A 27267-nucleotide genomic window follows, 5' to 3' on the forward strand; every position below is an offset into this window, starting at 1 on the left:
GGCATTATCACGTGGCTTTGTTGATCGGCTGATCGGCGTTTTGTTTATGGCTGTTGTGTTACGGTAACCCGTGGTCGTAGTGAGCCGTATGCTTTCGACACGACACGCTTTCAGCGCATGATTGGCGGCCCGTGCGGTCAGTTGTTCGGCAAAAAAAGCGGCCGACCCGCTGCCTAGCTCGGGCCTGCGGCCGCAACGTGTACCATGGACCTGTACTCCGGTGACAGCAGCGATAGCTTCCACAGCGGGAGCTCCCTCGAGTGGTCCGGGCCGTTCGTGGAGGAGATCGACCATCGCGAAATCGAGTTGTTTGAGGCAAGTGTGGTCGTCTCTCGCTACAAGATCAGCCGGGGTTCAGGCGGTTAGCGGCACGACACCCTCGGTAAAGGTCATGCCGGTCGGGAATTGTGAAGAAAAAAAAGGCGGTTAAGGCATCAAAAAAAAAAAAAAATCATCGCGTTTCATTTTATTTTTATTTTCACGTTATGAAGCCTCCCTTCCAGCCATGGCTTCTTGTCTATGCTACCGCAGGCTCCGCACACCGCCATAACCAAGCGATGCAGCAAATTCAACAAAGTTGAAATCGGCGCGTAGGTATGCAAATCGCCGCCTGTTTGCTCTGGTTGCGACAATAGTTGTGTTCCTTGTGGTTATTTCGTTGCTACTTGTGTCGCGAAAGGTTTTGGGGAAAACTACGTTAGGCGCCAGAAATGCCGATTGTCCCTGAATACGTTGCGAAAGACCCCACGCGTCTTCCTGTGCGAAACAAACAAAATGAAGCCGCGGAATTGAGGAAACGTTTAACTCAGCATGCCTTAGCGCTGTGTTTTCTTTGTTTGGAGTTAATTAATAGGGGGCTGGCAGTAATTCTGCTCACAGATTTTGCTGCAATGTTTGTGTTTTATTGTTGTCATAGCGCCTTGATCTCGCTGTTGATGTTGTTGTTTAAAGGTACCATGCAGGCAACGTAAACAACTTTGCTTTATTAAAAAAAAATGGGCCGTTCATGCCTTATAGCAATGTTGTTCCGCAGAAAACCTTTCTTGTGGAGGGAAATATTCATCTTCAAGGGCACTGAGCAGGTGACCTGTGGTCTCCTTTGAAGGGAGCTGCTAGCTATGGAATTTGGTGCATTGGTACTTGCTCTAGTACCTCACAACAACAACGATTAACACAGAGCAAAGCAGTGCTTCTAAACAGTCCTATACTACCAGCTAAACGGTATGCGTGTATGTCATCATGCCGGCATGCTCTGCCCCATTGGTTCTTTCCTGGAGGGGTAAGGGGTCAGTGCTTGCATGTAATGCACTTTGGGATGGCAGAGAGGCTGGGGTGGTGGTTCGTCACCTGTCCGGCCTCTTCGCAGGTGGTGGGCAAGGGGACCTTTGGCCTGGTGCGCAAGGGTCGCTGGCGGGGACAGGATGTGGCCGTCAAGTCCATCGCCTCGGACCACGAGAAGCGCGCCTTCCTTGTCGAGGTAACCTCACTCCGCGGGGGGCATTGCACTTCTCTCACGCCTCCCCCTTTTTGCAGACAAGCCCGATCCGCTTGTTGGACCCCTAATAGTGACGGACACATCATCTCTATTCCTTGGCAGTCTTTGACTCCTATCGCAGCTTGAAGTAAAAAGAATAAAATTCACGTGAAAGGGAGCGCATTTATAGTGCTGAATTGATGTGATGTCACTTGCACGGCTAATACCCGTGCCACACGTCCACGAAAAATGACATTATTCGGGCGATCCGTGCTGCACGCCAAAATGCAAAGGCATTAAATGTGTTTGGCATGATGGTGATAATGACCAAAAAGAGAAATGCAGTCATATTTTAGAAGTTTTTAACGTGGAAGAAAACGTCTTAAAAGGGTTAAAAGTTATTTTGTGAAAGAAAGCGAGTCTTTTCTAAACAGATGGTGTGAGCCGTTTCTGAAAGGGTCTTCAGCAGCTGCCGTCGCCTGCCAGTGGTAGCCAAATCCAAACTATTCGAAACAATAAGTAACATGACGTTCTGCCTTTTGCCGCTATTTTAATGAACTTCGTCTTCTTCAGAACTTCGCCACCAAGAGGTCACAAAAATCGCTTTATTTTGAAGTTCAGCTTTGTTTCTGCGTCGATACTCTTGGTGCTGAGAGCTTCGTTGGTTCCATTTCGTGCACATCGCGTTCGAGAGTAGCCAGATTTAAGGCGTTCGTGAAGGCGAATGAGTTGTGCGGAACTCCTAAACCAAAAATGACATTAGAGCGAATGGCATTAGTGTAGCAGCGAATTAATGGCATTAAAACTTAACACATTAAGCACTTAATGTCATTTTTCGTGTACGTGTGGCACGGGTATGAAGTGCTAGCTGCAAACAACCATGGAATCGCTCACCTTTGCAAAAGCAGTGCCGCCGTGCCTCTCGTGGTGACCGCAGTTATGTGCGCAAAAGGCTAAGAAATGCTTCCACTTCCACTGGTGAGCAAAGAGTATAGGGAACCAACAGAAAGGAGTGAGACATGTGAGCATTTACGTGCGTGCAGCAGACCGTTGTGCAGTCAACCAGCACTGAAAAGTGCACTGAAGGTCATGAGAGATTTTGTTCTGGTATCACCTCTGTGATGTGTCAATTTGTGCAGTATTAACCCGAACCGTGTGTAGTTGTTTTATGTGTTGCTTCGAGCCCCTGGCCGGAAGTATTATCTTATCCCGTGGTGAAACCAGGGCGGCATCAGCCTTTTCTTTCTTGCGTTAGTCGGCGTCCTGTCTCGTTTGATAGGGAGCAGTGTGACCTGCTGGGCTGTTTTGTTTGATTGGCAGCGTTGTCGATCTGATGGGATGTTTTTGGAAAGGAGTGCACTTCATTGTGGAGCACAAGCCTCGCTCCAGTGAACTCTATCGACTGAAATAACCTTGGTTCATTCTTTACTATGTGGCAGTATTTTTGCAGCACAGGTTATACGTGCCGAAATGAAGTGGGGGCAGCCATTACCAGGAACAAAAATAGTGGCAGTCCGCTGTTTCTGTTTTATCCAGCTCGTCACGGCATTAACACAATGATGGCAATGGGTGAAGGGCATCAGCCCTATTGAAGGGCCGTTACAAGTATGAAGAACTTTTGAAGTAAAAATGGGGACACAGACCAAAAGAAACAGTTAAAAACTTAAAAAAAACAACAAACAAGACGTTTCGACTTCGCTACGGAAGCCTTGTTCACAATGGGGGGAAGGAAAGTTCATGGTCGCTTATGTTCTCTTCAGCACGTGACGTACGCAGCGTGTGTATGACGGGGGGAGGGACCATTCATTACAATTGAGTGTGTGACGAGTCCCCTGTATCTCCAAAGTCTCGAGATGAAGTCGCGATTTGAAATTCCTTTCTTGGCCGACGATTCTTGAATTATCCCTGTCAATGTTGTGGCCCGTTGCATCCACGCGCTCGGCAAAAGCATTCGACGCTATTTGCTGTTATGGAGAACTGTTACGCCATCATTTGTCACAATCGCGAGACTGTGACCCAAAACTCACCACACCAATTCTTGCAGCTGTTGTTCTGAGTAGACCACAAGAGCATGGCCTTTCCCATCCCTTTGTGAGAGTGACTTCCCAAAGAGGCATCATGTTACCTTTATAGCAGGTGTTCGATCATGTGACCGTTGTTCGCAGGGGCACCACATCCTATCTCCTTTCAACCCTCACTTGCTTTTCTCCAAAGAGGTGTTTTTGCTGTAGAGGTGGCGGATGTTTGCTCAGGTGACCTTTCGTTTGAAGTGCACAGCGTATTTCTTGTCCTAACAAATTAGGGGGACCAACGGGGATGCCTTCAAACAAGGAGAGGTAAATGGAGACCATCAACAAATCTGCGAGGACCAGTTAACAGCATGGCCCACACTGAAATGGCACTGCCGTGTTCGCTTGACTTGTTTGCAAAACTGAATTTGCTCAAAAAACGTCATCATGCGCACATCCAAAGCAGCTCTGCCACAGAGGAGTTTGTGCGTTCTATGCCTGAGAACACACTCCATTCACATATTGTTAAACCACTGCCTTCTTCGCTTTTTTATTATTATTATTATTATTGTACACGGCTCTTTTTTTCCTCACCATGCGCAGGTACGACAGCTGTCGCGGGTGGATCACCCCAACATAGTGAAGTTGTATGGAGCAAGGGTTCGGCCACCGGTGAGTGTTTTAAGTGGCTTTTTCAATGGTTACAAAGGAAAAAGCGTGCCGTTTTCTGCATTGAAACTTGCAACTCTGTTTGCCAGGTTGCCTCTTCGAACTGTTGGGATCATTTTGAAGGAAGCCTTACATTTTAAAATTCATCTTTAAGCTGATCTGCAACTCCAGGGCTTTGTTGATAGGGCTATTGAAGACAGACGACATGAATCCTGACTAACACCACATCCGGAAGTTTGCCGCAGTTGGAACACTCCGCTAGGTGCTGCGTCAGCTGGAGTGGCGTGTTTTCAAGTGGTTTTAGTAAAATTACTGCGCATGTCTGGAATTCAGAATTAGGTCACAAGGGATTTTAGTGGTGTGTGCCACATGTTGAAACTGAATTTTGGGCAGGGAAATTTTCGTTGCAGTTGGCCTTTACAGTGCTGCAGCTGGTGACATGTTGGATGTCAGTGCAAAGGGTGGCTCATAATCACTCTTTGCGGATTAACAGAAAAGTGTGTCGAATTCGGTGACGAACGATACGTGTGAAAAATCAGCAGCCTTTTCAAAATGGCTTGAATGTAAATAAACCGGCAGCTCAGAGGGAAATCTTTTTTGTTGTTGTAGTTACATGGGAAGAATTGTGCTGCTCTTGGAAATTGTGAACATGGCTCACATGTCCGGTGTATGTACTTACTAGCAACAAAAATGTTTCTGCTAGCATCAGTGGCTAAAGAACTAGATGCCCCATGTGGAACAAACATAAAAGTGTAAACGTTATGGCCTCTCCCATCCTGAGTGCATGATTTCTGATCCTCACGCGGCTCTGTGTTTCATGCTCCTGCACAAACTCTTACAGGTGTTTGCATTTTGTTGGCAATGAATGAATGAATGCAGAAGCCCATATTGTGCACATGTTCGTCTTAGTAGTCATACCGTGGAAGCTGGTTTGTTAACGTAGTTATGTGTTTTTTCCCCCTCTTTGCAGGTGTGCCTGGTAATGGAGTATGCAGAAGGGGGATCTCTCTACAATGGTGAGTTATTTTTTCCCCTGGAGTAGCTCTATGAAGGCTACCCATGTGTCCTGAATGCAACTTTTCCTATGTGTGTTAAGCTGCTCTACAGAGGCTAGGAGATGGGGTACTTGCATCCTAAGGGTCGCTAACATTCAGACAAGCTTACTGTAAATGCTTTTGTGTAATGTCATTTCAGAAATATTAAACAAATTTTGAAGTTTCTTCAGCTTTTTATTGTTTTACATTAGGGGCGTTTCTTTTTTTTTTCCTCACTGTTCCGACGTTTTGGGTAGGCAATTTTTCAGGTAAAGAATTCGTACTTATACTGGAATATGAAAGGATATACTGGAGTTTTAAAGGAGAACATCACATTTTAAAACAGGGGAGATAGTCATTTTTTTTGTGCAGAAGTCATTGCTTTTCTCCTTTGTTGCATTAACTGTTCAGCAGGGTTGGCCTTTGCAACGCAAGCTTGTAGCAGCACGAAAGGTATTCTCTGCTACTACTGCCTTTGCCGCATTGGTGTAGAGAAATGTGCAGCTCTCATTTTTATTTCGTTTTCTCCGATGGGCTGCAGCATGTAGTCGTGGTGTTCCGCAAGGTCTCGCACTCTTCCCAATGCTTTTCGTTCTTGCCCCTCTCACAGTGCTGCACACCATGAAGCAGGTGCAGTACACGCTGGCGCACGCCCTGAGCTGGGTGCTGCAGTGTGCACGTGGCGTGGCCTACCTGCACAGCATGAAGCCCAAGGCCCTCGTGCACCGCGACCTAAAGCCCCCCAAGTGAGTGCACAGCACTCTTCAGAAGCAGTGTTGAGTAGGGCAGCAATGGTGTGCCAGTCGTGTGCTGGCAGAGTAGTAGAGTATGCAGGACTGGGGGTGTTAATGGGGGGAAATTTTGGTGTTTCTTCTGTTGTGTACTTTTCCTCACATGTCCCCAGTTTGTCCCTTCGGTAGCGAGAAAGAGAGAGGGTGCACAAAAAGTGTGAAGGCAGGTTGTGGAAATTACGTTAAATGGGTAACCACAAACTGTAACTTGCGCAAAACATTATTTGCACAATCCGTACAGGAGGGAAAACACTGACTGTTTTAAAAAAAAATTGTTTTTTCTTCTATGCACATGCCTGTGTACAATACCAAATGTGTTGGTGGGCTTAGGGTGCTTGTCTCCTTTTGTTCAAAATTAATAGGCCTCACAAGATGAAACAACGTTTGAATAATTGGGGAAATTTGGGAGCATGCATTTCTAATATCTGAAAATTTAGGTTCAGCATGTGCGTAGTATACGGATTTCATTTTTTGTAGATTGAGGCATCCCGCTTGAAACCTGAAACAGCACAATGTGGAAGTGGTTTAATGGGGATATTTTGTAGACAAAGATGAATGAAATGTGGATTCTCTGTTTGCTTTTTGGAATAGATTTTGTGTGCTTGTAAGCAGGACCATTGTAGAAAGGCTGGTATACGGAGAGGAAAGTTTAGAATGAGAACGGCAATCTTTCTATGTTTTGTTTTGTAGAGTACCTCAACACAGCGAAAATGAGCACTTCAATGTACGATGTCTGTTGCTGCAGTGTTTCCTAACTTTAACTTGCAGAGACGCGACTGGTGAGCTCAGATCTGCCGTCATTAAGCACACACTAATTGTCAAAATTTTAACGAACTCATTAGTTTGTTTTGGCCTGAGAGAGGACTTGTGATTTTATTTTTCCAGCCTCCTGCTAGTAAACGGTGGCACAGTGCTGAAAATCTGCGACTTTGGCACAGCGTGCGATGTGCAGACCCAGATGACCAACAACAAGGGCAGCGCGGCTTGGATGGCCCCCGAGGTCTTCGAGAGTGAGTGACCGCATTTGTTCGCACCTGGGCTCGCTGAAGTATTCTTTTTGGAACTTTGTGTGGCGCCATAGTTGGACTGGTTGATATCAGCTTACTAGCCGTGACTTCCTTCTAAACGCAAGGTCATAGGCTCATTTTTCCATGGTTTGCAGTTTGAAGGCAGGATGTTTGCGTGTGTCGAAGAAGAATGGGCATAAATTAATCTCTACTCCTGCACTGTGGTGTGCCTCAAGGAACGGGGGTTTCACCAACTCTTTTTATCATCTGGTTCTAATTGTTAAACCGGTCGGTACAAGCCGGCTTTGTGTGATTGTCGTACACATAATGTCAACTCTTGCCTTTATTAGATAATTTGGCAGTTATATAAGCAACAGAGAAGTTTTTTATTTTATTTATTTTTTGAGCCACACAAAGTCATGAGTTCGGGTGGAATGTGGATGTGTTCCCCGTTGAAGACATTTCCGCCAAAAAGAAACAAGCGCCGGTGTGGCCACCTTTGCAGGCTCGACGTACACGGAGAAGTGTGACATCTTCAGCTGGGGCATCATCCTGTGGGAGGTGCTGACGCGACGCAAGCCCTTCGAGGACTGCGGCCCACCGGCCTTCTGCATCATGTGGGCCGTCCACCAGGGTGGGTGGAAGCTCCCTGCCTCTCTTCAGTGTTGTTTTAAGGCAGAAGACTTAGGTGCCTCATCAAACACGAAAAGTGGCCATAGTTGGTATATGTTAGACTTTCGTCTTCAAGCCGCATAAGCAGACCTGAGTTCCTGGGGAATTCTTGCGCGTCTGAGAGGGCCATGTGCTGGTGCACTTCACCTGCAGATGCCAGCACGAGAAGAAACACTAGTTGACACGAGGAATGTGTGTCAGTATTGTCCTGTGCTGGCAATGCTTTGAATGCAGGACTGAGTAACGGGTTAAGTACTGAGGCTCAAACACAGGCGACTTTCGCAAAATGGCAGCCATGCTATTGTGACCCCTTATGACAAATATAATACCCACCTGCTTGTTTAGATTCGAATACGGTAGATTCGAATAAATACGGTAGGAACGAAAACTTATACAAAGCAGGAATAGGTTAGCAAAGGCGTGTTTAGGGGCTAGTTGGTGTAGTTGCTAGTTTGCGCACCATCGTTTGGTTTTGTCTTGTCAGTGTCCCGGTCCCTCGTCCAAATGTGCAGTTGAATTCAAGAATTCAGGAATTAATAAACTGACAAACTTATTAAGCCATCCGGGATTCCGTTTGTGCTGTGCTGACTCTCCAGACTTTGTTTCAATAGTCGTTCATTCCGTGGGTCATTCTTGACTGCTTTCCAGGCAAGAGGCCCCCGCTCATTCGGGGATGTCCCGCCGTCTTGGAGCAACTCATGGTCAGGTGTGTGTTGGCTTCTCTCTCTTTCAACGTGACGCCGCTCCACTGCAGCAGTGCACCGGTTAAATGGATGTGTGATTGCCTCGTTGTTGCCCCTTTTAGGTGCTGGTCACAGAACCCTGAGCAGCGGCCGCCCATGGCGGAGGTCAAGGAATTGATGGAGCAGCTGTCTGCGCTTGTTCCCGGTGCTGATGTCCCCATCGCTTACCCACAACCCCCGAGAGAGCAAGGTAGGGGAGGGGCCTGTTGGTGCATGTGTTAAAACTTCTTGTTGTGAGGTTGGTGTACTGTAAAGGGGCCTTGAACACAAAATGCAGATTTGATTCATTAACTCTTTTGGGATCGGTGATGTACATGTTTGTCCCCTGCAAACACCTTCAAAATACTCAACGACGTACATGTACGTCATCGCTTGTATGTTTAAAGAGTGCACCTTTTTTGATCATTTCTCTCGCTTTGCATGTGCTGCCACCACGCTGCGGAAATGTGTGCAATTTTTTTCTTGCATTGATGGCTCTTCTTTTCTTTCATTATGCTTTACTACAGTGGCGTGCCGGCAATCGCTTGTGGATCCGGTCACGCGCGGGCGACCGCTAGTTTTAGTTTCATCCTCCGGCTGCTTTCCGCTTCTTGCGCCCGCATAACTTTTTCACAGTGTTTCTTGTGTTACTCGTGAATAAACCACGTGTGTGTAATGTCGCGAGTTTTCTGTCACTTTATGGTCACCGTAAAAAATTACAATTTTTTCTCGAAATAGATTCGTCGGAAGAATTTAAATCAGAGGTAAACAACAAAAAAATCGGCCCTGGAGGGTTGCATTTGGCAAAAAAAGTTTGGCCCTCAAAGGGTCAAAGAGACTGTTTTATCCTGACAGCAAAGATATGAATGTTATTGCAAACTTCAAACAAATAATCGGGATATTAATTAAGGAAAACATACGAATTCAGTGGCGAGTCCCCAGTCACTTTCTGGTGACTTCTCTACGATGCCACAGAATCCTGTTTGGGGGAACTGGCAGCCACCGGCTTAATCCTTTGCGACACGCATTAGGATGCAGCCATCACAAAAATTTGAAAAGTGCCTGCATATGTTTCTGATAACCAAAATTATACTTAAAAACTGTAAACAGGTCGATCTCATAAGTAGTTAATAAATTAGGCCATGTCCGAATCGTAAATGTTTTTAGCGCTTGCCCATATTACATCACTGTACCGCAATATTTAAAGTTCTTCGCTGTTGCTCGCATTTTCCTCGGTTAAAAAACATTGTTTGCTGCTAGAGTGGCCAGGGGCTCGTTCTTTACAACTGAACAAACTTAGCTTTTTTTTAGGGGTGTGCAAATATCAATTTTTTAATTTCGAAGCGAATTCGAATAATAAAAACAAAGTTCGAATCGAATCAAATATTTTTCGAATACGAATACTTATTGTTTTTTTGAAAAATAAAAGTTTTCACCATCTAGAGACATAAAAACTGCAACTTTTTTGCACAAGAAATCACACAAAGTAAAATTAGGAATTACACAATACCATTGCATTCAACAGGTTAAGGTCTGCACTCACTTAAATGTTAACACGAAGAAAGGTTAACTGCTCGACATGTTCGCGGGGAGCAGTGACAACCTCCTGCTTGTCACGACTTTACCAGATACCGAAAACAGCCGCTCACTTGCGACACTAGTAGCTGGCATGCCCGAGCCCGTGCAAATTGCCGCGCGCTGATACAGTAAAATCTTGATGATACTAATTTCGCGGGACTGCGAAAAATATTCGTATCATCCGAAATTCGTATGAACCAACATAGACCAAAAAGTTTAGCGCTGAAAAGTTTTCGTTTTTTTCTTTTCTTACTTTCGCGTGAAGAAATTCGTGATTTTTTCTGCTTTTTTTAACCCCCGCGTCGCAAAGCAGTCCTTTCTGGAGCTTCGTAAAGCTTTGCGCTCATCTCCCAGGGGTGAGACAGCTGCGCATATTGCGCACTTTTGATACAAATCTACTTTCCTGCGCCAGGCTGCTCCAAAAGCTTGAAAATTGCAAAAATTGCACCAAACTGCTCCAAAGCAGTCTGAGAGCCAAGGATTTTAACGCTCCCGCCAGTTTCAGTGGGGAAAAATCTTTACTGACGGCATAATTTTCCAGCACCCCCAAAGTGATCTTGTTTGTAAAGGTTTAATTGATTGGTCATACAATAAATAACCTGCATGAAATTGTCCCCAAGGTAGTTTTTTCGAAGGTCACCATGTCGGGTTGCACATGTTATATTCTGTGAGTTTTTTTTGTTTTTTAAGTTTTCCCATGGAAAACAATTGCAAAGTCCCGTAGAAAAAATGTGTATGTGTACTCAGGCGACAAACTACTGGTGAAAATTGATGAAAAGACGGCAATTTTCGGGGCGCCGTATCTCCAGAACGACATTACTGGGCGTCGCCATCTTGGTGTGGTGAATATTGGAAAACATGGCCGTCGGGCGAAGCAGTTGCTCGTGGTTCAGGCAGAGTGCTCTTCGCCAATTTCTACTGTGGTTTTGGTTATGGGGGTGGCTGGGTTTTCATTTAGTCGTTTGATCTGTTGAGGGAAGTTGCGTGACTCGAAGAACGGGGGTTCATCAAAAACAGCCGTGTTTCGGCCTCGAGTGAGAGGCGCGGTGCGTGTTTGAAGTGAAATTTCGGACTCATTGCGGTGTTATAATAAAACGCTGAGTTTTTGCTGCCTTTGACAGCGAGCTTGCGAGTGGCGGAAATGAGACGATCGACACTGCAGAAGTGGCGGTGCAGGCTACATCGCCGCAAAATGTTCAAGCAGTGGCCGATAGCGGGACGGGCTATTATAGCATGCTAGTAATAATGGTTTATCTATCTGAAGTGATATTTAATGCCACGAAGGAGGTGGCTAAACATAACAATGTTATTCAAATTGCGATCGTAGTGAATGCGCACCTTAGGGGTTGAAATGGGAGGGCTGGTGGGGTGCGAAGATTGTCACCTCACTTTGCGCAACTTTTGCCATGCCGCTACAATTGTGTGTAAAGCCGAGTCTGGGATTGCAAAAATAATAATTTCAGCATTCACATGATAATGAAAATGCCTTACGATTGCTTAGTTTTTCGATTCAATGTTTTCAACGGCACTCCATGCTATCTATGCATAGAGCCTAAGAATTTATAGATGGCTTGTAAAAAGGTAGTGCAGTTCGTGCCTTGTGATACTCTAGTAGAAAAACCTTCATTGAAAGGCTGTTTCAGTGTTATGTACGTTCAAAATCCATTAGAAAGTGCACTCCCCCCTTCCCCCCCCCTTCGAGTTGCCAAAAATTTGATTTTTAGGCTCCTAAGGTGACGCAATAAATGTCATCATTCTGCTCCAAATCAAGGTTCTTCTGCTCCAAAATCGAGATTTCGCTGCTCCAAAAACTGCTCCCAAATCTGGTTCAGCTGTCTCACCCCTGATCTCCTCACTCGCTGTGCCCAAGCTCGCTACACGCCACAACAGCCAAGCGTGAACAGCATGGTGCGTTTTTGCACGCGATTCGCTCGGCTCTGCGAGCGCTGTATTTTCACGCCCACATCGACGATTTCGTGCCCGCGGTAGCGCCTACCTCGGTCAGAAAATGACGCACAACGCGCGCGGCATAATGGAGGAGCCTGACTACTTGTGATGAGATCGAGACAGCCGGCTTGGCTCCGCCGGAGATGGTTAGGCTTAGCGCCCCGGCAAATATTTTATGGGCGCTTTCACTAGCGGCGCGGATGATGTTTTATAGTACCGCTTTTGCATGCATTATCAGCTCCTTTACCGCACAAGCAACTTCGTGTCTCCCTTGAGCCGCATTTTAAAGAGTGGTTAGAAGCGGTCGCTCGAGCGCTCACGCCACTTCGCGGCTGTAGCCGACGCCGGCCGCGCCGCGCGCAGCGTGGGGGTGGTTTCGCGGCGGTGTCAGCGCGCCTTGGGCGTGCGCAGAGCGTTTTCGCGAGCAGAAAACAACAGCCCAGCCGTTTCTGGAGAAAGAGTGACAAACAGGGGAGCGAGAGCCGTCACTTGCTCGTTCGGCAGTCGGGTGCCTCGCCGGCTCGTTCGTATCTTCCGCCGGGCCACGCAGGTTCATTCGTAACAGCCGAAATTTTTCCCATTGCAAACAATGCAATTTCGCTGGAACTTTTCAGAAATTCGTATCATCCCGAAATTCGCACCCCCGGAATCGTATCATCGATAGTCCACTGTAACTACGAATAAACATCGATACAGTTTGCGAAAGCACGTACCGTTCGCCGTGTATATGCTTCGCGACTTTGCTGCTGAGACACGCTCTGAATTTATTTTTTTTAGTTTGGGGTGGTTCGAATATTTCGAACAATAAAAGTGTCGTTCAAATCGAATCGAATATTCGAAGTTTCGAATATTCGCACACCCCTACTTTTTTTTCTTTATTCATGGGTAGATGGAAATGAAACTTGCTGTGGAACTAAACCAAGGCACTGCCCGTAGCTTGCGGTTGGCTCATTGCCACAGCCTGCTCCCCTCCCCTGACTTCTTGTCTGCACCTTGCAGCAGATGACCCGCCGACTGAGGACCAGTGGAGCGAGCCGGGAGGCGCGGCCAGCGACCCCTCATGGGGTTCTCAAAGGCAGGCCACGTCACTTGTGGTGCAGGGAACCACAACGGCTGCCCAGGTGAGCTTGGTCTGGCATCCCAAAGAGAGTAGAGTTGCCTGAACGATTGATTGAGAAAATCGAGGCAACAGAGACCAAGGGCATTGCAACCTTTTTGTTGGTGCAGTGTGGTGGGCTCTGTATCATCTGGCACAACTTGTGTACTTTGGTGCATATACACTGTAGACCGCTTATAACGGAAGGCGTGGGAGAGTGCTGAAAACCTGCGCTATAAGAGGTGCCGCACTATAAACAAAGTGTGCGTGAATCCAACCGCATCAAGCGCCCTACCTTTCAATCATTCTTTATTTATTATCACTCAAATGAATGCCACTTGCAACCTAGGGCACGGTCTTTATTTCGTTTTTTTTTTTCCCATCCCACCTTGCGTTGACGATGCCGAAGACGATTGCTTATCAGTACAACGTACAGGTTCTGGAAACCTCCGGGTTGCAGCGTATTATCTCCAGATGTTTGAAAAGAGAAAAAAAAGGGGGGGGGGGGGTTGCTTATCCGAACAACGTTCTAATAGAAACAGCTTTCTGCGGGCTGGAGCGCTCACTATCTTCAGATTTGCGCTGAGAGCGAGGGCAGTTGTGGTTACCACGGGAGTAGAAACAGAACACACAAACTAAAGGGTCCCTGTTTGTTTTTCTCTTTGCTGTGTCTACCTTGGAAGAAAGCAGGGAGCATGCGCTGCATCGGTTGGGACCCTAAAACGATGCCTCAGCTGCACCGATCAATCAATAGACCTATCAATATAAACGGTATTGCGCTTCCGGCAACTGTGTTTTAAGCGATGCACTTATGCACTGGATTGTATGGAAGGCAAACCAGTAATCGCGAAGACCCGCATTGTATCCGGTCCCGCTCTATACATGGTCATGTTATAAAATGGTCTGCAGTGTACCAAAAATGGTTTTAGGGGTGATTTTATTGCAATATAACTGCCTCTGATAAAGTTACTGGGTACGGCCTGCTGTAAATTCCAGAACAGAGCAAAAATTGAAACTTGCCGTACTGTATTTTTGCGCGTATAACCCGCCCCTGCATATAATCCGCACACCCACTTTCGTATTACCCGCACATTTCATACAGCTTGCCTTCACCAAAGCCCCTGCTCAAGCAACACATCACATACTGTGTAGACAGAAAAAGCGTATATTTAGCATGCAGAATACACGGACAGCGAGTAGAAACTCACAATTCACTCAGTGTCACTGCTCTCGCTAGAGAGCTATGACTTGAGCCGCAGTCCGCACTGTTGTACACAAGGTCATCTTCATGGTACAATGCGCAGTGCAGCATCCCGACAAGACGCACATTGCACTGAAGCTGCATAAAGGAAGAACCCGCGCATTATCCGCAACCCTACTTTGCCACTGAAATTTTCCCATTTTTGTTGCGGGTTATACGCGCGAAAATACAGTAATGTACGGGGGATACGGAGCTACAACACATCTGGTCATTGTAATGTCGTTGCAATAAAAATGACAGGCCAAAAGAAACTGCTAAAAATTTAAAAGCAAACAGTCAAGCAACATTTCAGTTTTGCTGCGGAGGCCTGGAACTTTTGCAGTGAAGCGAAATGTCTTTTTATTGTATTTTTTATTTATTTTTTTTTCTGCTGGCGTGTGTCATTTTTATTGCGACATTCTTAACTCCCACCAAACTGGTTTCCGTTGATCCTGTGACGACTTCATTATAATGTTGGGTATCCAAGTACAGTTTAATCTTGTTTATTTGAAGTGTAATGCCATGGTCCCTGTCTACACTACACGTTTTTCAATCTGCAAAATCACACGGTAATTTGAATGTGGCCAGACACATGCTGGTTAATTCGAGTGTGCTGCATCATTGACTAAGCTCTCGACACTGATTTCATCATCGTCAGCTTTGCACTGCCAGGTGACGTAAGTTTTGAGAGTCAAATAAAGGTGGGCCTCAGTTTAGAGGCCTGTTGCATAGATGAGAAGATTTTTCACGTTATGTATCTTCAACGTACCACATCTGAGGCCCCCTCGGCCCTCACCGGCGAGGAGTTTTGACACCATGGAGGAAACGCCCCGTCTAGTGCAATCAACACTGGATTCAGCCACAAGCTACTTCTCTTACCAGAAGATTGTTTACGCCAAACCCCACAAAAATTTTGTGTGCGTTGCCAATTACCTCCGTTCCCAGTAAGCGTAAGTAAACGTTCCACAAATTTTCAGTCGCGTGCTAGCTTACTCTACATGCACTGCCCAATGCTGCAGCACAGTTCGTAAGTACACCGTGCCATAATCTGCCTCAACTCGAGCAAGTTTTGCTCCCCCTGTAGTTTAACTGCAAGGTTCAGGTCCAAACATTTTTTGTTTATTTTTTGCGTTTGCCCCAGTCTGAGCACAGTGTTTCCAAGCGGACCTCTGCGATGCAATTGCATGTAACCTAGCCACTCTCTCCTCCCTCGCAGGCCCAGGATGGCAAAGAGCAGATGAGCGCCCCGGCGTCGCTGTCGTGCAGCAGCGAGGACTTGCAGCGCATCAGCGAGCTCTCGATTCATGAGGCCGGGGACACAAGGGACGCGGCGGCGCACGTGCAGCCGCCCGTCAGTGCGGCCGGCCTTCCCTCGCGGGAGGGAGCTGCTTGGGCCCCAGGTGGGTTCGGTCCGTGTTCTGTTCGGGTGCTCGAACCCTGAAGGGGTCACTGGGGTGTCAGCATAACTCCGTTAATAAGCGCAGTGAAGGAAACACAGGCCGAGGAAGACAAGGGCGGGCACTTTACTTACAACTGAATTTAATTAAAACCACGGGACATACAAATAGAAAAGAACAGCAACACGCTCAAATGACTACGAAGTTTATCACGCCACTGCACAGCCCCCCACGCATCCGTCAAGCACGCATGTGTGATAAATGCTAATCCAAGAAGGCCAGCTCTTTCGGGCTCAAAGATATGGACGTTGCACTGACATAGTCACCTATCCAGTTCAGTTCACCACGCTGGTCTTTGTCTCCCTCATCCTGTGTTTTTTTTACTGTGCTTAATGGAGTTATAATGGAGTACCAACTAGCTTGTGCCCACACGGGGTCAGCATGTTCTTAAGTCTCTGCCAAAACAAACTCGTCAAAACTAGCTCTTGTGCGCTTCCTTTTCTCTTGTTTTCACTTTATTCTGTGTCATTTAGAGTGCTAAGGAGAAAGTTGGCATCGACTACACTTTCAGTGTAATCATCTGTCAGAAAACAAGCGTGCTTAGAGGTATGCTTATCTTAGCTCGCTGGTACTGCTTGTTCATGATGATCCAAAGCATAAAACTAGGAGCTGCCAAACTAAATGTTGATATAGAAGGGCCAGATACCACTAGGTTGTAGCTTATTTAGCCTTTAGATGTTTGCTCAAAGGTAGCCTGAGCCTACACTAAGGTAGGTTGTACACTTTATCTCTTCCTGTCTCTTTCTCTCTCTTCGTCCAAGTTGTATTAAACATCGAGGTACGAAAATGAAGATAATCATGCTCATTTTCTAAATAACCGTGTTGAATGTTGTGAGATGAAACATGATCGATAACTTGCAAGGTCGGTTGCTTGGATGAGTGGGTACAACGTGGCGTTTCTGGAAACGGGGAACCGTTGACGGAGACACGAGAGACAAGAGCATGCCACGAAGTGTTTTGTGTTGTCGTCTGCTCTCTCATCCTTGTCATTACTTTTCGCCTTCCAGGAGCATCACTGTCAACAAGTGTTAATCGTTACAAACCCCCAAATGTATCGACAAGTTTCACTTACCCACTATATAAAGAGGACACGACTGACCACTTGCTGCGCTTTTCTTGACTGTAACGAATGAAATCGTCGTCACTTGTTGTAAGCAGCTAACGGACGCCCCTTTGCCTTGCAGGCCACCGCCGTGCGGGCTCAGCGGGCTCCCAGTACCCGGTGGTGGTGCCCGGGATGGTGGCCCCCGGTGGTGCCGGTGACTACCACCACCAGGCTCCTCCGCAGTTCCCCAAGTGGACTCCCGGTGGCATGCACTCGCGTCCGCACCCCAGCTTCCAGGCCCCCCTGGTGCAGAGGCCCGACCCCTCGCGCAAGGTCTCCTGGCCCTCCACACCAGGTGAGGGGCACAGACGCCACAACTGCTGTTTTTAGGCCTAGCTTGCATAGCAGCAGCGGTGGAGGTGGTGGAGGAAGTGAAACCGTAGGCAATGATGCAGGCAGCAAATGCCTGTACTCGCGCCATTTACAAAGACGGAGTGATTATCACTAGCCTGGGAATGACTACATAGCGATTCCTAATTCCGTTGCCCTGCAACCAATTTGAGAGAGCGTTGGGATGTTTAAACCAGTGGTTAAAACCATGGATGTGTCGGGGACCCTTTGTGGACTGGTGGAAGTGATGGGGGACTCCTTGCAGCGGAGGGGAGGGAGGAGGGGGGGTACGTAGGTAAATTAACACAACTGGAGCGTGAAACAGGTGCCTTTTATTGCTACCAAAAACATCAAACAAACGTGCCACATCACTTCATTTTGGACAGTTCATCAATACGTGGCACAGTCGCGCTTAAACAGAGTTGCATATCTGCAGCCACATTCAACCTGTTTCGGTATTTGCTTTTCAAGTATGCAAGTCTGGAAAAAAAAAAAAAAGCGGGTGAGGGTTTTGCGGATCCTAGAAATGGCTTCGCGGACCCCCTAGGGTCCGCGGACCCCCATTTGATTTGAGAACCACTGTTAAACAATTAAACATCTCTCTTGTCCCCCTCCCCCCTCCTTCCCACGTCTTGCAGAGGCAATCCTCTCTTGAGGTGAACGTACATGGTGATAAGTACTTCTTGCTCATATCTGGTCTTTATTACCTAATTGTGGCTACCAGGAGACTTGAGATTTTACGGGGAAAACAGATGTTGAGAAAGCTTATGTTGCGGTTGCGTTAACCGAGGAAGGCCGCAGTACGCAGTGCCATTGATTTGTACCGTACTGTTGGCAAGGGAGGGGATTTCAGTTGACTACGTTGTGCCTGCCATGATCACCGTGCCTTCTTTCTCTGTGCTTCTGCAGAGTGCCCACAGGAGGTGGACCTGGGACTCAACGCCCACTTGCTCATCGAGCCTGCCCTGCAGGTGAGCAGCCCAGTATTTTCTAACGCGCAAACATTTTCAGGCAACTCCCCACAAAAATCTGTCCGTCCGTAATGTGTGACACAACATGTTCCACAGGTGTATTCGTAAACACTAAACGTTTTGTGCGAGGGGGAACTTTTGGCTGCCTTTGCAGCCTGTGCAATGTTGACGATGACTCTGAGTGAGTGTGCGAGTTGAGGTAAATGTATCCTTGAGACACGAAGTGTACCATGTGCTGGCATTGTGTGCGGCGGTTACACGACCACATCACAGCATTAATAACCACAGAACCAAAACAAAAATGCAGTTTGGTCATTTGCTGAGGGAGAAGCGGCATTGCACTTGGCTGAAGGAAGAAGCGGCCCAGCTGTGCACTCAGCAATTCCCCATTCGCCAAAAAGATTTAAAATGTGCTGGCTTCGCGAGTTGTAAGTGTCGGGGAAATGCACGAAATTTTTAGGCAGCGCTTCGTGCCTTTTTTATGTGTGAAACATCGTTGGCAGAGTGCCCCTCACCCGTTGCCTTCCATTTAGGTGAGAGAGTCATGGTAATGCGAATAGGATCAGCAGATGTTCATTATATGCAAGAGAAAAAAAATACGAGTGCTCCTCAAACCTTCAGTAACGAAATCTGTCATGCGCTGCTTTCTGTCTCTCACTTTCTTTTCAATAATTCCTCTTTCTCTCCTTGCTTTCCCAACGACCTTAAATGCTGCATCCTCCTCCAATTGTGTCCCCGTCTCCTGCAGCCCTTGTTTGTTTTTGTTTTTTTTCTCTCTCTTCCTCATTTCTTTCCATCAGCCATGCTACCCCGGCACTCGTACCTGTTTTATTCCAACTAACTCTTCCTAATGATAACTCTCCGGACTGATTGGCCACCTCTTTTAAATGCAGAGCACTTTAGGGGCTTGCCTTGTCATCTTAGCTCGCTCGCCGGACCCAAGTAGAGCCACACGGCGTTCCATCGTACCGGCTGTCGTCGCGGTGTCCCACAGAGGCTTCGAAAGCCAAGCGGTTTATATAGTCACAAGCGTTCGAAACTCGTGAACCGCTGGCGCTTGCCATGCATCTCCCCGTTGTTGAGTGCAAAGAAAAGTGAAGGTACATTTGAAGTAAAATATACGTAATTAACTGGCAGCAGCCGCGTTCATTTAGTTAGGAACGCTCATGGGATTGGCTTTTATAAGCGAAAAAAAAGTGGCGGTGCTACGCCGGCATGTGCGGGCGGGAAAGCAAGCACAAAGAGAACAGAACTCCCGCTGGCGCAGTTTCAAGCAGGGGGCGCACGAGCACTGCGGAGGCGGGAAATTTGAAATGCATTGGGTGGTAGCAGCGAGTGGATAACAGCGGCACAGCCCATTATGGCGATTCCGACAGCTTTCACGTTGAGTGGAACGGCTTGAATTGCTGTCTCTCTCACCCCCTTGCCTCTTGCCAATGCAGCCCCTGGGCCCCGTGCCCAGCTGCCAGGAGTCGGTGCAGGTGTTCGAGGAGCACCGCAGCCTGGCCCAGTGGTACTTCAAGCTGCAGTCAGAGCTGTGCCTGCTCAAGCAGCGAAGGTAACCCAGGGCTCGGCTCATTGGGGCACTCACTCGCCCAGGCTGTACTGGAGGGATGTTTGCTCTGTCGGCAAGGAAGATCAGTTTATTTAGCAGGCATTGCCCTTGTTGAGGTGGCCACCCGGTTAGACGTTGGACAACCTGTTGAGCGGCTGTGGGTGCCACTGTTCATTTATGTCTTTGCTGAGATGTGCACTTTGCTAGCCATTGGTTTTTCTAGGCCGAGCCATAAGGCAGAGATAATTAGGAGGATAAGAATGTGGTGGAGTGCATTTGTCTGGTGGCATCCTTCGATTGCTTTTAACCTGGTGTTCTAATGGCGCATCGTGAATTCCAAATGTTTGTACAAAATCTATTTTTCTTTCCTACATTTTTTAAAAGCTGTTCTTAGGACCTTTCAACTGCTTTTGCGTTCTTTTCAGCCGCCGTAGTATCGGGACACGGTTTGCTTTGTGTTTATGGGGGCTTGTGGCACATTAGTCGAGCTCACTACTGTTGCTGTGGGTCGGTTGGCTGACTTTTTAATCAGGAACATCGATCACTGGTTGGAATAGGCGAAAGCAAGCCTGTTTCCGACATCAACCGCTGCACTTGCTTGCTTCATTTAATTTTTTTTTTTTTTTGCCACCAATGAGCAGAACTTACTTCCACTGAACATCAACTGTTCAGGCAACCAAGCAGCTTTTCAAATGCCTACAAAGCCACCCTCAGCACTGCCCATTTGACTTGTTTTTTTTCGTTAAGCGCATCATGATATCCAGTCTACGCCCGTTACAACAGACCCTCGTAATCCGAAGAAAGATGTCTGCTGTACCCGAAGTATGCAGTATCCAAAAGAATTGCCAAACGCTGTTCTCAAAGTTTAGCACTGGCACTTGGAAAAGGCCTATCACATTCAGCCGAGTACATGGAGATGCACGCTAAGCTGAGCAAATAAAGCAACAACGTAACTAGCAGCAATTACTAACCAGCTGTAAAAATCAGCTGTGGCCAGCACAATTAGCCAGGCTCTTTTCAGAACCTTCGGGACAAAGCAGGTTTGCCCGAAACCATTCGTGGTACAATTTGGATCGCTGCCCGACGTTCCCCCAAGGGAGATCCTGTATTTTTAACGATCTTAGCCTGGTCAGTAAAATGGCTGATATGAAATAATCTGATGAAAGACAGCTGTGAAATGAAAAGTTAGACCAGTTGGGCTCTGCACGGCCAGCAGCAGATTACCCCCCCTGCTTGAGGTATTTTTTACCCTTTTCATCGAACGGAACGGGAATGAGGGGTACGTGGGGATAATAAATGCCGAACTTCACTGAACCTGCGTTCTTTATTGCATAAAAAACTGTGAGGAGGGCAAACTCGACCTCCGGGAGCGCTACAGACCCATACTTGTGGCGATAGTGGCCTGTTTTTGGCCGTGTCTAAAAGCGTTGATTCTGCATAGTTTATCCGACAGTGAAATCAGCTACCTGCCACTGGTCGCACAAAGATAAAAAATAATGGCCACCGGCACTGGTTTAGCTTGGCCGCGCAAAGACCCATTTGATGCCAGCAATGTTGCTAGACATAGTAGTTTCCTTGCCAAAATACTAAACAAAGAAAAGGCATATCAAGTGTCAGCACCGCAAAAGTCCACCTTTAACATTCAGTCAAACCAATTTTCGCCCAAAATGTAGTCTGTTGTAGCCAATAGTCTGCTATAGCTGGGTCCATTATGTGGATTACACTTAATTAGGGGGCAGACTGGTCTTCGTGCTTTTATTTTTATTTCGTAACATATTTTTATGAAACCGCACAGAATTGTGGGGTTTTCTGTGCTGATTTCTAATCTGCAATTGGATTTTTTTCAAGTTGATTATTTTTACATAATTACAACAACATAATTACAACAACAAATAACATAATTACAAACAACACACTAAACTTCACTTCTCCCGCGGTCTGCCAGAAATGGCTCAGAGGTACTGTCAGTCGAATAAGACAATAATTTTCAAAAGCCTCCACTTGGAAAATTTGTTTCAAACATTGTATTCTCAACACATTTATGTATCAGAAGCAAAAAAAAATTACAGTTGTACCTGCTGTGGGTCAATAAAATTGACAGTTGGGCTAGTTGGTTTTGATTCATTGTAAGTAGCGCTTGAAACGGGACACAGAAGAGAAGACACACGCGACGGCGCTACTGTCTTCGTGTGTGTCTTCTCTTCTGTGTCCCGTTTCAAGCGCTACTTACGATGAACCTGCTGTGGGTGCCAAGATATCCGAGGGCAAAACGCTAGCTTTGCAATGCAAGAAAAGTGCCGTTTTACCATCGAATTCTGAGCTGTAGAGTGCACTTTAAAATGCTCTGTACATTAAAATAGGGTTCCTTTTGATGAGAAAATTCGCAGACCGATAGAAAAATGGTCGTGGATGCCGGAAATGCCATTTTTCAGAAAACGATTTTCTGATCGTTTTTTGACCCCCCAAACAAACTGACCAAACTGACACAAATGGTCTGTTGTAACCGGAAATCTGTTGTTGCTGGATCTGCTGTAATGAGCGTAGACTGTAAACAAAGGTTTAGGGCGCGAAGTTTCCCCACATCTTCACTGGTGTTGCCTTGGGTGCTTGCTGCTAACCCTAATCTGGTGACCCGGTGCTACCATGGTGCAGCAAGGAACTGGATAAGGAGTTGCAGCAGCCAGTATTGGAGCCCCAGCGCACCTTCTACGACGAGATGGAGCAGCTGGACCGGGAAAGGGTAAGTAGGAACCACGCTTCCTCCTCCCTAGGAAACACTGGTGGTGCACTGGTGCACACTCCCACTCAGAAGTTGCACCGAGTTACACTCACTTGCACTGAGTGTGAGTGCTTTGCTGGGTGGATTTTTTTTTTGTGTGTGAATGTTGTTGTCGGCCATTGCGCGAACTATTTCTGGGAAAACCTTTATTACTGCGTGTGTTACGGGTGCTTAACACTTTCGTGATCGCAGAAAAATCGGTTGTTTTTGTGTGTTCCAGGAAATATTTTTTCTTACCTCAGAAAATGATGGATGCCAAAGTGTAAGTTATGAAATGATAGAGCAAAAATGGGGCTTTTCAACAGTTAACAATAATTTCAGGCAACATATGTAGTTAGTACGAATTTTATTAAAAATTTGTGAAAACAAAAAAAAAAGAACAAAAAAAATCGATGATAACCTCAATGCTACTTTGCACACGGTAGACATAAAAACAATTTGAAATATACACTTTGAACATAAGACTCTTATAGAATAATACTACAAATATCAGCAGTGTAAGTACAAAAGTTATTTACCTACAAATATATAAATATAAACACGACAAGCCACCCTGGAGTGCTACGCCAAGGTCACCTCTGGGCCGTTTTCGTGGAGATAATTCGACTGTGTGCAGCCAGCACCAAATGGTCACGCCCGAACAAAGTCGACATGCTGCAGATAAGAGCTGTGGCCTTTAGAACAGGACCAGTTATGTTTTCAACAACGCGTGCCCGTGATAGAATTGACTGGAGAGGAAAGCGAAACTCACCGGCACACACCTGACGATGGTCTGGGTTGACTTGACGCACTTTCGCTGTCCGTACTAAAGTCCGGTGAATCGGAAGTCATCTTCCATGTCTGTGCTGCTACCATCATGCACAGATTAAAGCTCAGATACATCGGAATCCGTCGAAATTCGCCGTTCGCGCGAAGTATCAGCGAGCAGCGGCGACGCCATAACTGAAACCGCACGAGCTCGACTCCCCGCCGGCGAAGGACATTTTAAAATTCCCCCTGTGGCAGAAAAACGAAACTTGAAGGCGAAACTGATAAAATACTTTCTCCTTTACCATTTGGATGACGTTAGAGGTCCAGAAGCACTCGGAGAACGCCAAAATTTGAATTTGTATTCATCAATAGCATACTATCGATGGGAGCAGGTACAGTCATGAAAGTGTTAAATCCGGCTGGCTTTTATGGTTTCAGTACTGTAGAGTTGAAGGATTTCTTCTTAAATTAAAACTTGTGCGTTGTGTTTTTGGTGAACTACAGGAAGCGCCTACAGCAAGGCGATGCATTCGTCTGGCAAAGTGGATGATGCCTGCTACTATGTGGTTTAAAGTGTTGCGTCGGAGCTACGTGCTGAGTGGTGGTGCTGAAGTGTGGCGCCGCCATTGTTTTTTGCAGGAGCAAATTCAGCTTCTGCGCGAGAGCCTCAAGAGCCAGCTTCAGCTGCTGAAGCAGCAGCACCAACAGCCCGTTCATCAGCAGCGAGGAAGAAGTCAGTCGGCTGCCGGCGGTCAGCCGACCACTGGCAACGAGGACTGGGTCATGGTCTCCCTGCCACGGTAGCGCCGCGACCGGTGATATCGAAACACTCTTCGTTAGTGCAGTTCAGAGCGGTAACAGTGTTACCGGTCCACTTGCGTACCGTGTGACTGGATGGTCGAGCTCTCCTTTGATCTACATTGTAAGGGGTTTGCAATCGTGAATAACATCATCTGCGTCCCCCTCGAAGGAGATGGCGGGGTCGGCAAGCGGGCTGTCATTCACTCTGGCAGAAGTCATTGTTTTTAAACCATTCTGAACCACGCTATTCCTTAAAAGCGCTGGCTCTGGTTGGCAGTCTCAATGGGGCAGTGCAGTATCGTGGAAACGGAGGCTCTGTCTTCCGGAGCGAACTACCCAAAGATGCCATGTTGGGCACCCGTGTTGCCGTTGAAAGGGCCTACAGTTTAAAATTATCCCGACATGTCAGAAAGACACGGCAATGGGCAACATGGCATCGCCTCTCACTAGATGTGGTAGTGTCTGTCGTCTGGTAGACGAATGTCGCCTAGCAGACGACTAGACGACTCACAGTTGTCTAGTAGAACATGCAGTCATAGAAATGGTCGCTAGGGTTGGTCACAAGTTGTAACGGGGATTGTGGAATGTAAATTCCCAATGCGAATGCTGTGTTGCATCATGACTTACCAGTGAAATGAACATTCTTACTAAGAAGCTGCAGGGTCTTATGACCACCGAGCTGTCCAGACGAAACCCGTCTCCCACTGTTTGGGATGAAGCTCTGAAGGAAAGGTTTTAGAACTGTGCCCGCCTGCTTTGAAATGTTCGTTGACAAGCCTCGTTGAGCTTGTTGGGCAGTGTTTATCTGTGTGTGGTGTCATTGAACACTGTATTTAATCTCGTACTCCATTTCGCTTGGGAAAATGACGGAGACGGGAATGGTGCGCGGCATTTGGCATGCCAGTGTTTATTGTTATTAATATTATTGGCTGTACGAAGCTGTGAAACCGGTGTGCATGAGATTTTAGCAGGGTTACACCGGTCAAATTCAATTTATGTTGATTATGCGTCGTCATCGTTCGTGGTAGCAGAAGGGGACACTTAGCCGCGTTCTCCCTCCCAGGTACGATCGTAGTTGTGGTTTATTGTCGAGCTGAACACGGAAGCTAATTTCGTGTTCCTTCTGTATGTACTGGGTACAACATCCTCACTGCGCTTTGCAGAACAGTGAAAATTGTTCTTCTAATGGACCTTTTTCCAGTAGCGATCTGGGCGGCATGCGCGGGCTGCCGGTCTGTCATTCTTGGCAAGCACCTCAATCAAAATAAACAAACGGTCGGCCCCTCAGCTTGCTGCTTCGGGAGGGGTTACGCTTTCTAGGGTTACGTGTTTTGTTTTTTCTCTTTCGACAGCTCGTGGTGGACTCGTACGTGCACACAAAAAAAGGGTTTCTAAGAAAAAGGACAAAGACGTTTGAGGCAGACCACGCTGCGAGCACATGGCTGCCAGTGAGGGAGTAACGAAAATGAAAAAGAAAGTAAAGATAAAGGGGCGCTTCGACCACTGCAGATTAGTTGCGGTAACGTGCACCTGATACCATGACAGTCCTGTGAATGGTACGGGCGACGGGTGGGTGTGAGAGTGACTGCGAAAGCCTGACTTTTTTGGGGGCGTGCCTTACTGCTGTTTTTAGCTTGCTGTGGAGGCCGCAAGGAGGACCGGTCCGGTGCTGGAAAAAGGTCTGTTTAGATAGCATTTTACAAATTTTCCGATGTCCTCTAAGTAGAAAGTAGAGTTGTTTAGAGAAACGTCGTATGGCGGCAACAGGTTTTTAGTGTGTTCTCATGGTTAATATAGTCTGCTGCGTGTTGATGCATCCCGCTTGATAGGGCTTTGCATCCAGGGCTTGGCACTGTAGTAATCATAGTTATTTCTTAGTTCCCACTGTCCTTGTGTGAAGTTTGTGATGAATGTGCCACTCCCGCACTGCATTCTTTTATGGAATGGTGTCGTCTTAATTTGGAGGTGCTTTTTTTACAACTGTAAAGTGTTTTGTCAAGCACCCAGGACAGATGGAAAGACCAGCCATTTTACCAAACTACGTGTTCTCTCCTCGCAGATACATATGTAGTGTCGAATTATTTTTATGGTGACCCCTTTTTCATCCCTTTTATGTATCTTATTGTGCGTGTGTGTGTTCAGTGATCCGTTATGTACAAAGACCAACAAACAGGTCAGGTCCCCGTCAGGACACAGTCTCATCGGGGGCGCAAAAAACTACCAGTGCCACCTTTATTTACCAATGTTACCCGCAATCAAAAGACGTTGGACGCCGTTCCAGCGAAATTTACTTTTATTGCTGCGTTTCGCTCGAGTGTTTTTACGTTAGCATGCCTGTTTTTAGCGATTCTGAAGCTTTTTGCGTGATTGCTTTTAGTGACAGTGAACCCTTTTTTGTGTGGTTGTTTTTATGTGAATGCCTTTTGTATCATTCGTTTTAGTGATGGTAAATCAAAAGCAGCCTCTTTTAAGTGGGGTGTTTCGTGTGTTATGTTCGCCTGTGTTGCACAAATGTCTGCGATTGAGAGTGATGTGTTGCTTGCGCAATAAGCACCGTTAGGAGTGCAGTTTGTTTGAAGCTGTTCATACAGTTGTGTAGTGCGCACCTCTCTTGTGTACAGCGACTCAAAAAATTGATGGTACCTGATGTAGCCAGCATTGTCTTAAAGCAAGCTCTTTATTGTTGGCTTAACTATGAGAGTGGTATTGCAAGATACCAGAACCCCACTCCAGGGGTACTGCACATGTGACTTGCACAATAAAGGGTTTTGTCGGTAATATGTGAACACGGCTGCTTATTGCAACTGCATTGAAATAGTTTGAGAGGTCACACTCGCAAATTTCACATTTTGGTCTTGTTGCCGGGCTTTGCAGGCTGGTTGTAGAAGAGTGTCTTAATGGCAGGACAGAGATCAAGGGAGGGTGATGTCTTGAAAAGTTTCTGTTAACACATAGGCCCTCTTTAAAAGTTCACTATTTCAACACTGTTTCAACAATTAAATTTTCAATTTTGCAACAAATCAACGTCAACTAGAGGCATTGCCTGTGATTTCCTTACATGCACAGCAATTTGAAATCTTCCCAGTCAACAGCAAAACTAAACGCTTCACACCCGTTTTATTTTGCGTCATTTATGCCTCCTTTCGTGGGTTGTGCCTGTGAACTGACTTTAAATTCATTTTTGCTTTAAATCATTTATAGATCTTTCCTCGATGTTTACACTTCCAGGAAGTTCACCTTCTTACGTGCATACCCCAGCATATTTTTGCACCTGGTGCTC

The 27267-nt window shown here is 46.6% G+C and overlaps 1 protein-coding gene across 1 annotated transcript; it reads left to right on the forward strand.

Annotated features, from left to right (window-relative positions):
* On the forward strand, positions 1 to 26765 carry LOC144152943 (mitogen-activated protein kinase kinase kinase 7-like). Its single transcript, XM_077684532.1, has 16 exons — positions 1 to 315; positions 1367 to 1477; positions 4087 to 4155; positions 5123 to 5168; positions 5797 to 5932; positions 6863 to 6987; positions 7490 to 7618; positions 8305 to 8362; positions 8462 to 8589; positions 12903 to 13024; positions 15456 to 15639; positions 16881 to 17096; positions 18041 to 18102; positions 19545 to 19660; positions 22310 to 22397; positions 23826 to 26765. Exons 1-16 carry the CDS (start codon positions 205 to 207, stop codon positions 23988 to 23990), a joined length of 1866 nt encoding a protein of 621 aa, XP_077540658.1. The 5' UTR covers positions 1 to 204; the 3' UTR covers positions 23991 to 26765.
* The last annotated feature ends 502 nt before the right edge of the window (positions 26766 to 27267 follow it).

This window comes from Haemaphysalis longicornis, unplaced genomic scaffold, assembly GCF_048455015.1.
Source record: "Haemaphysalis longicornis isolate Haplotype H1 unplaced genomic scaffold, Haemaphysalis longicornis Haplotype H1 scaffold_9, whole genome shotgun sequence".
Classification (NCBI taxonomy): Eukaryota; Metazoa; Arthropoda; class Arachnida; order Ixodida; family Ixodidae; genus Haemaphysalis; species Haemaphysalis longicornis.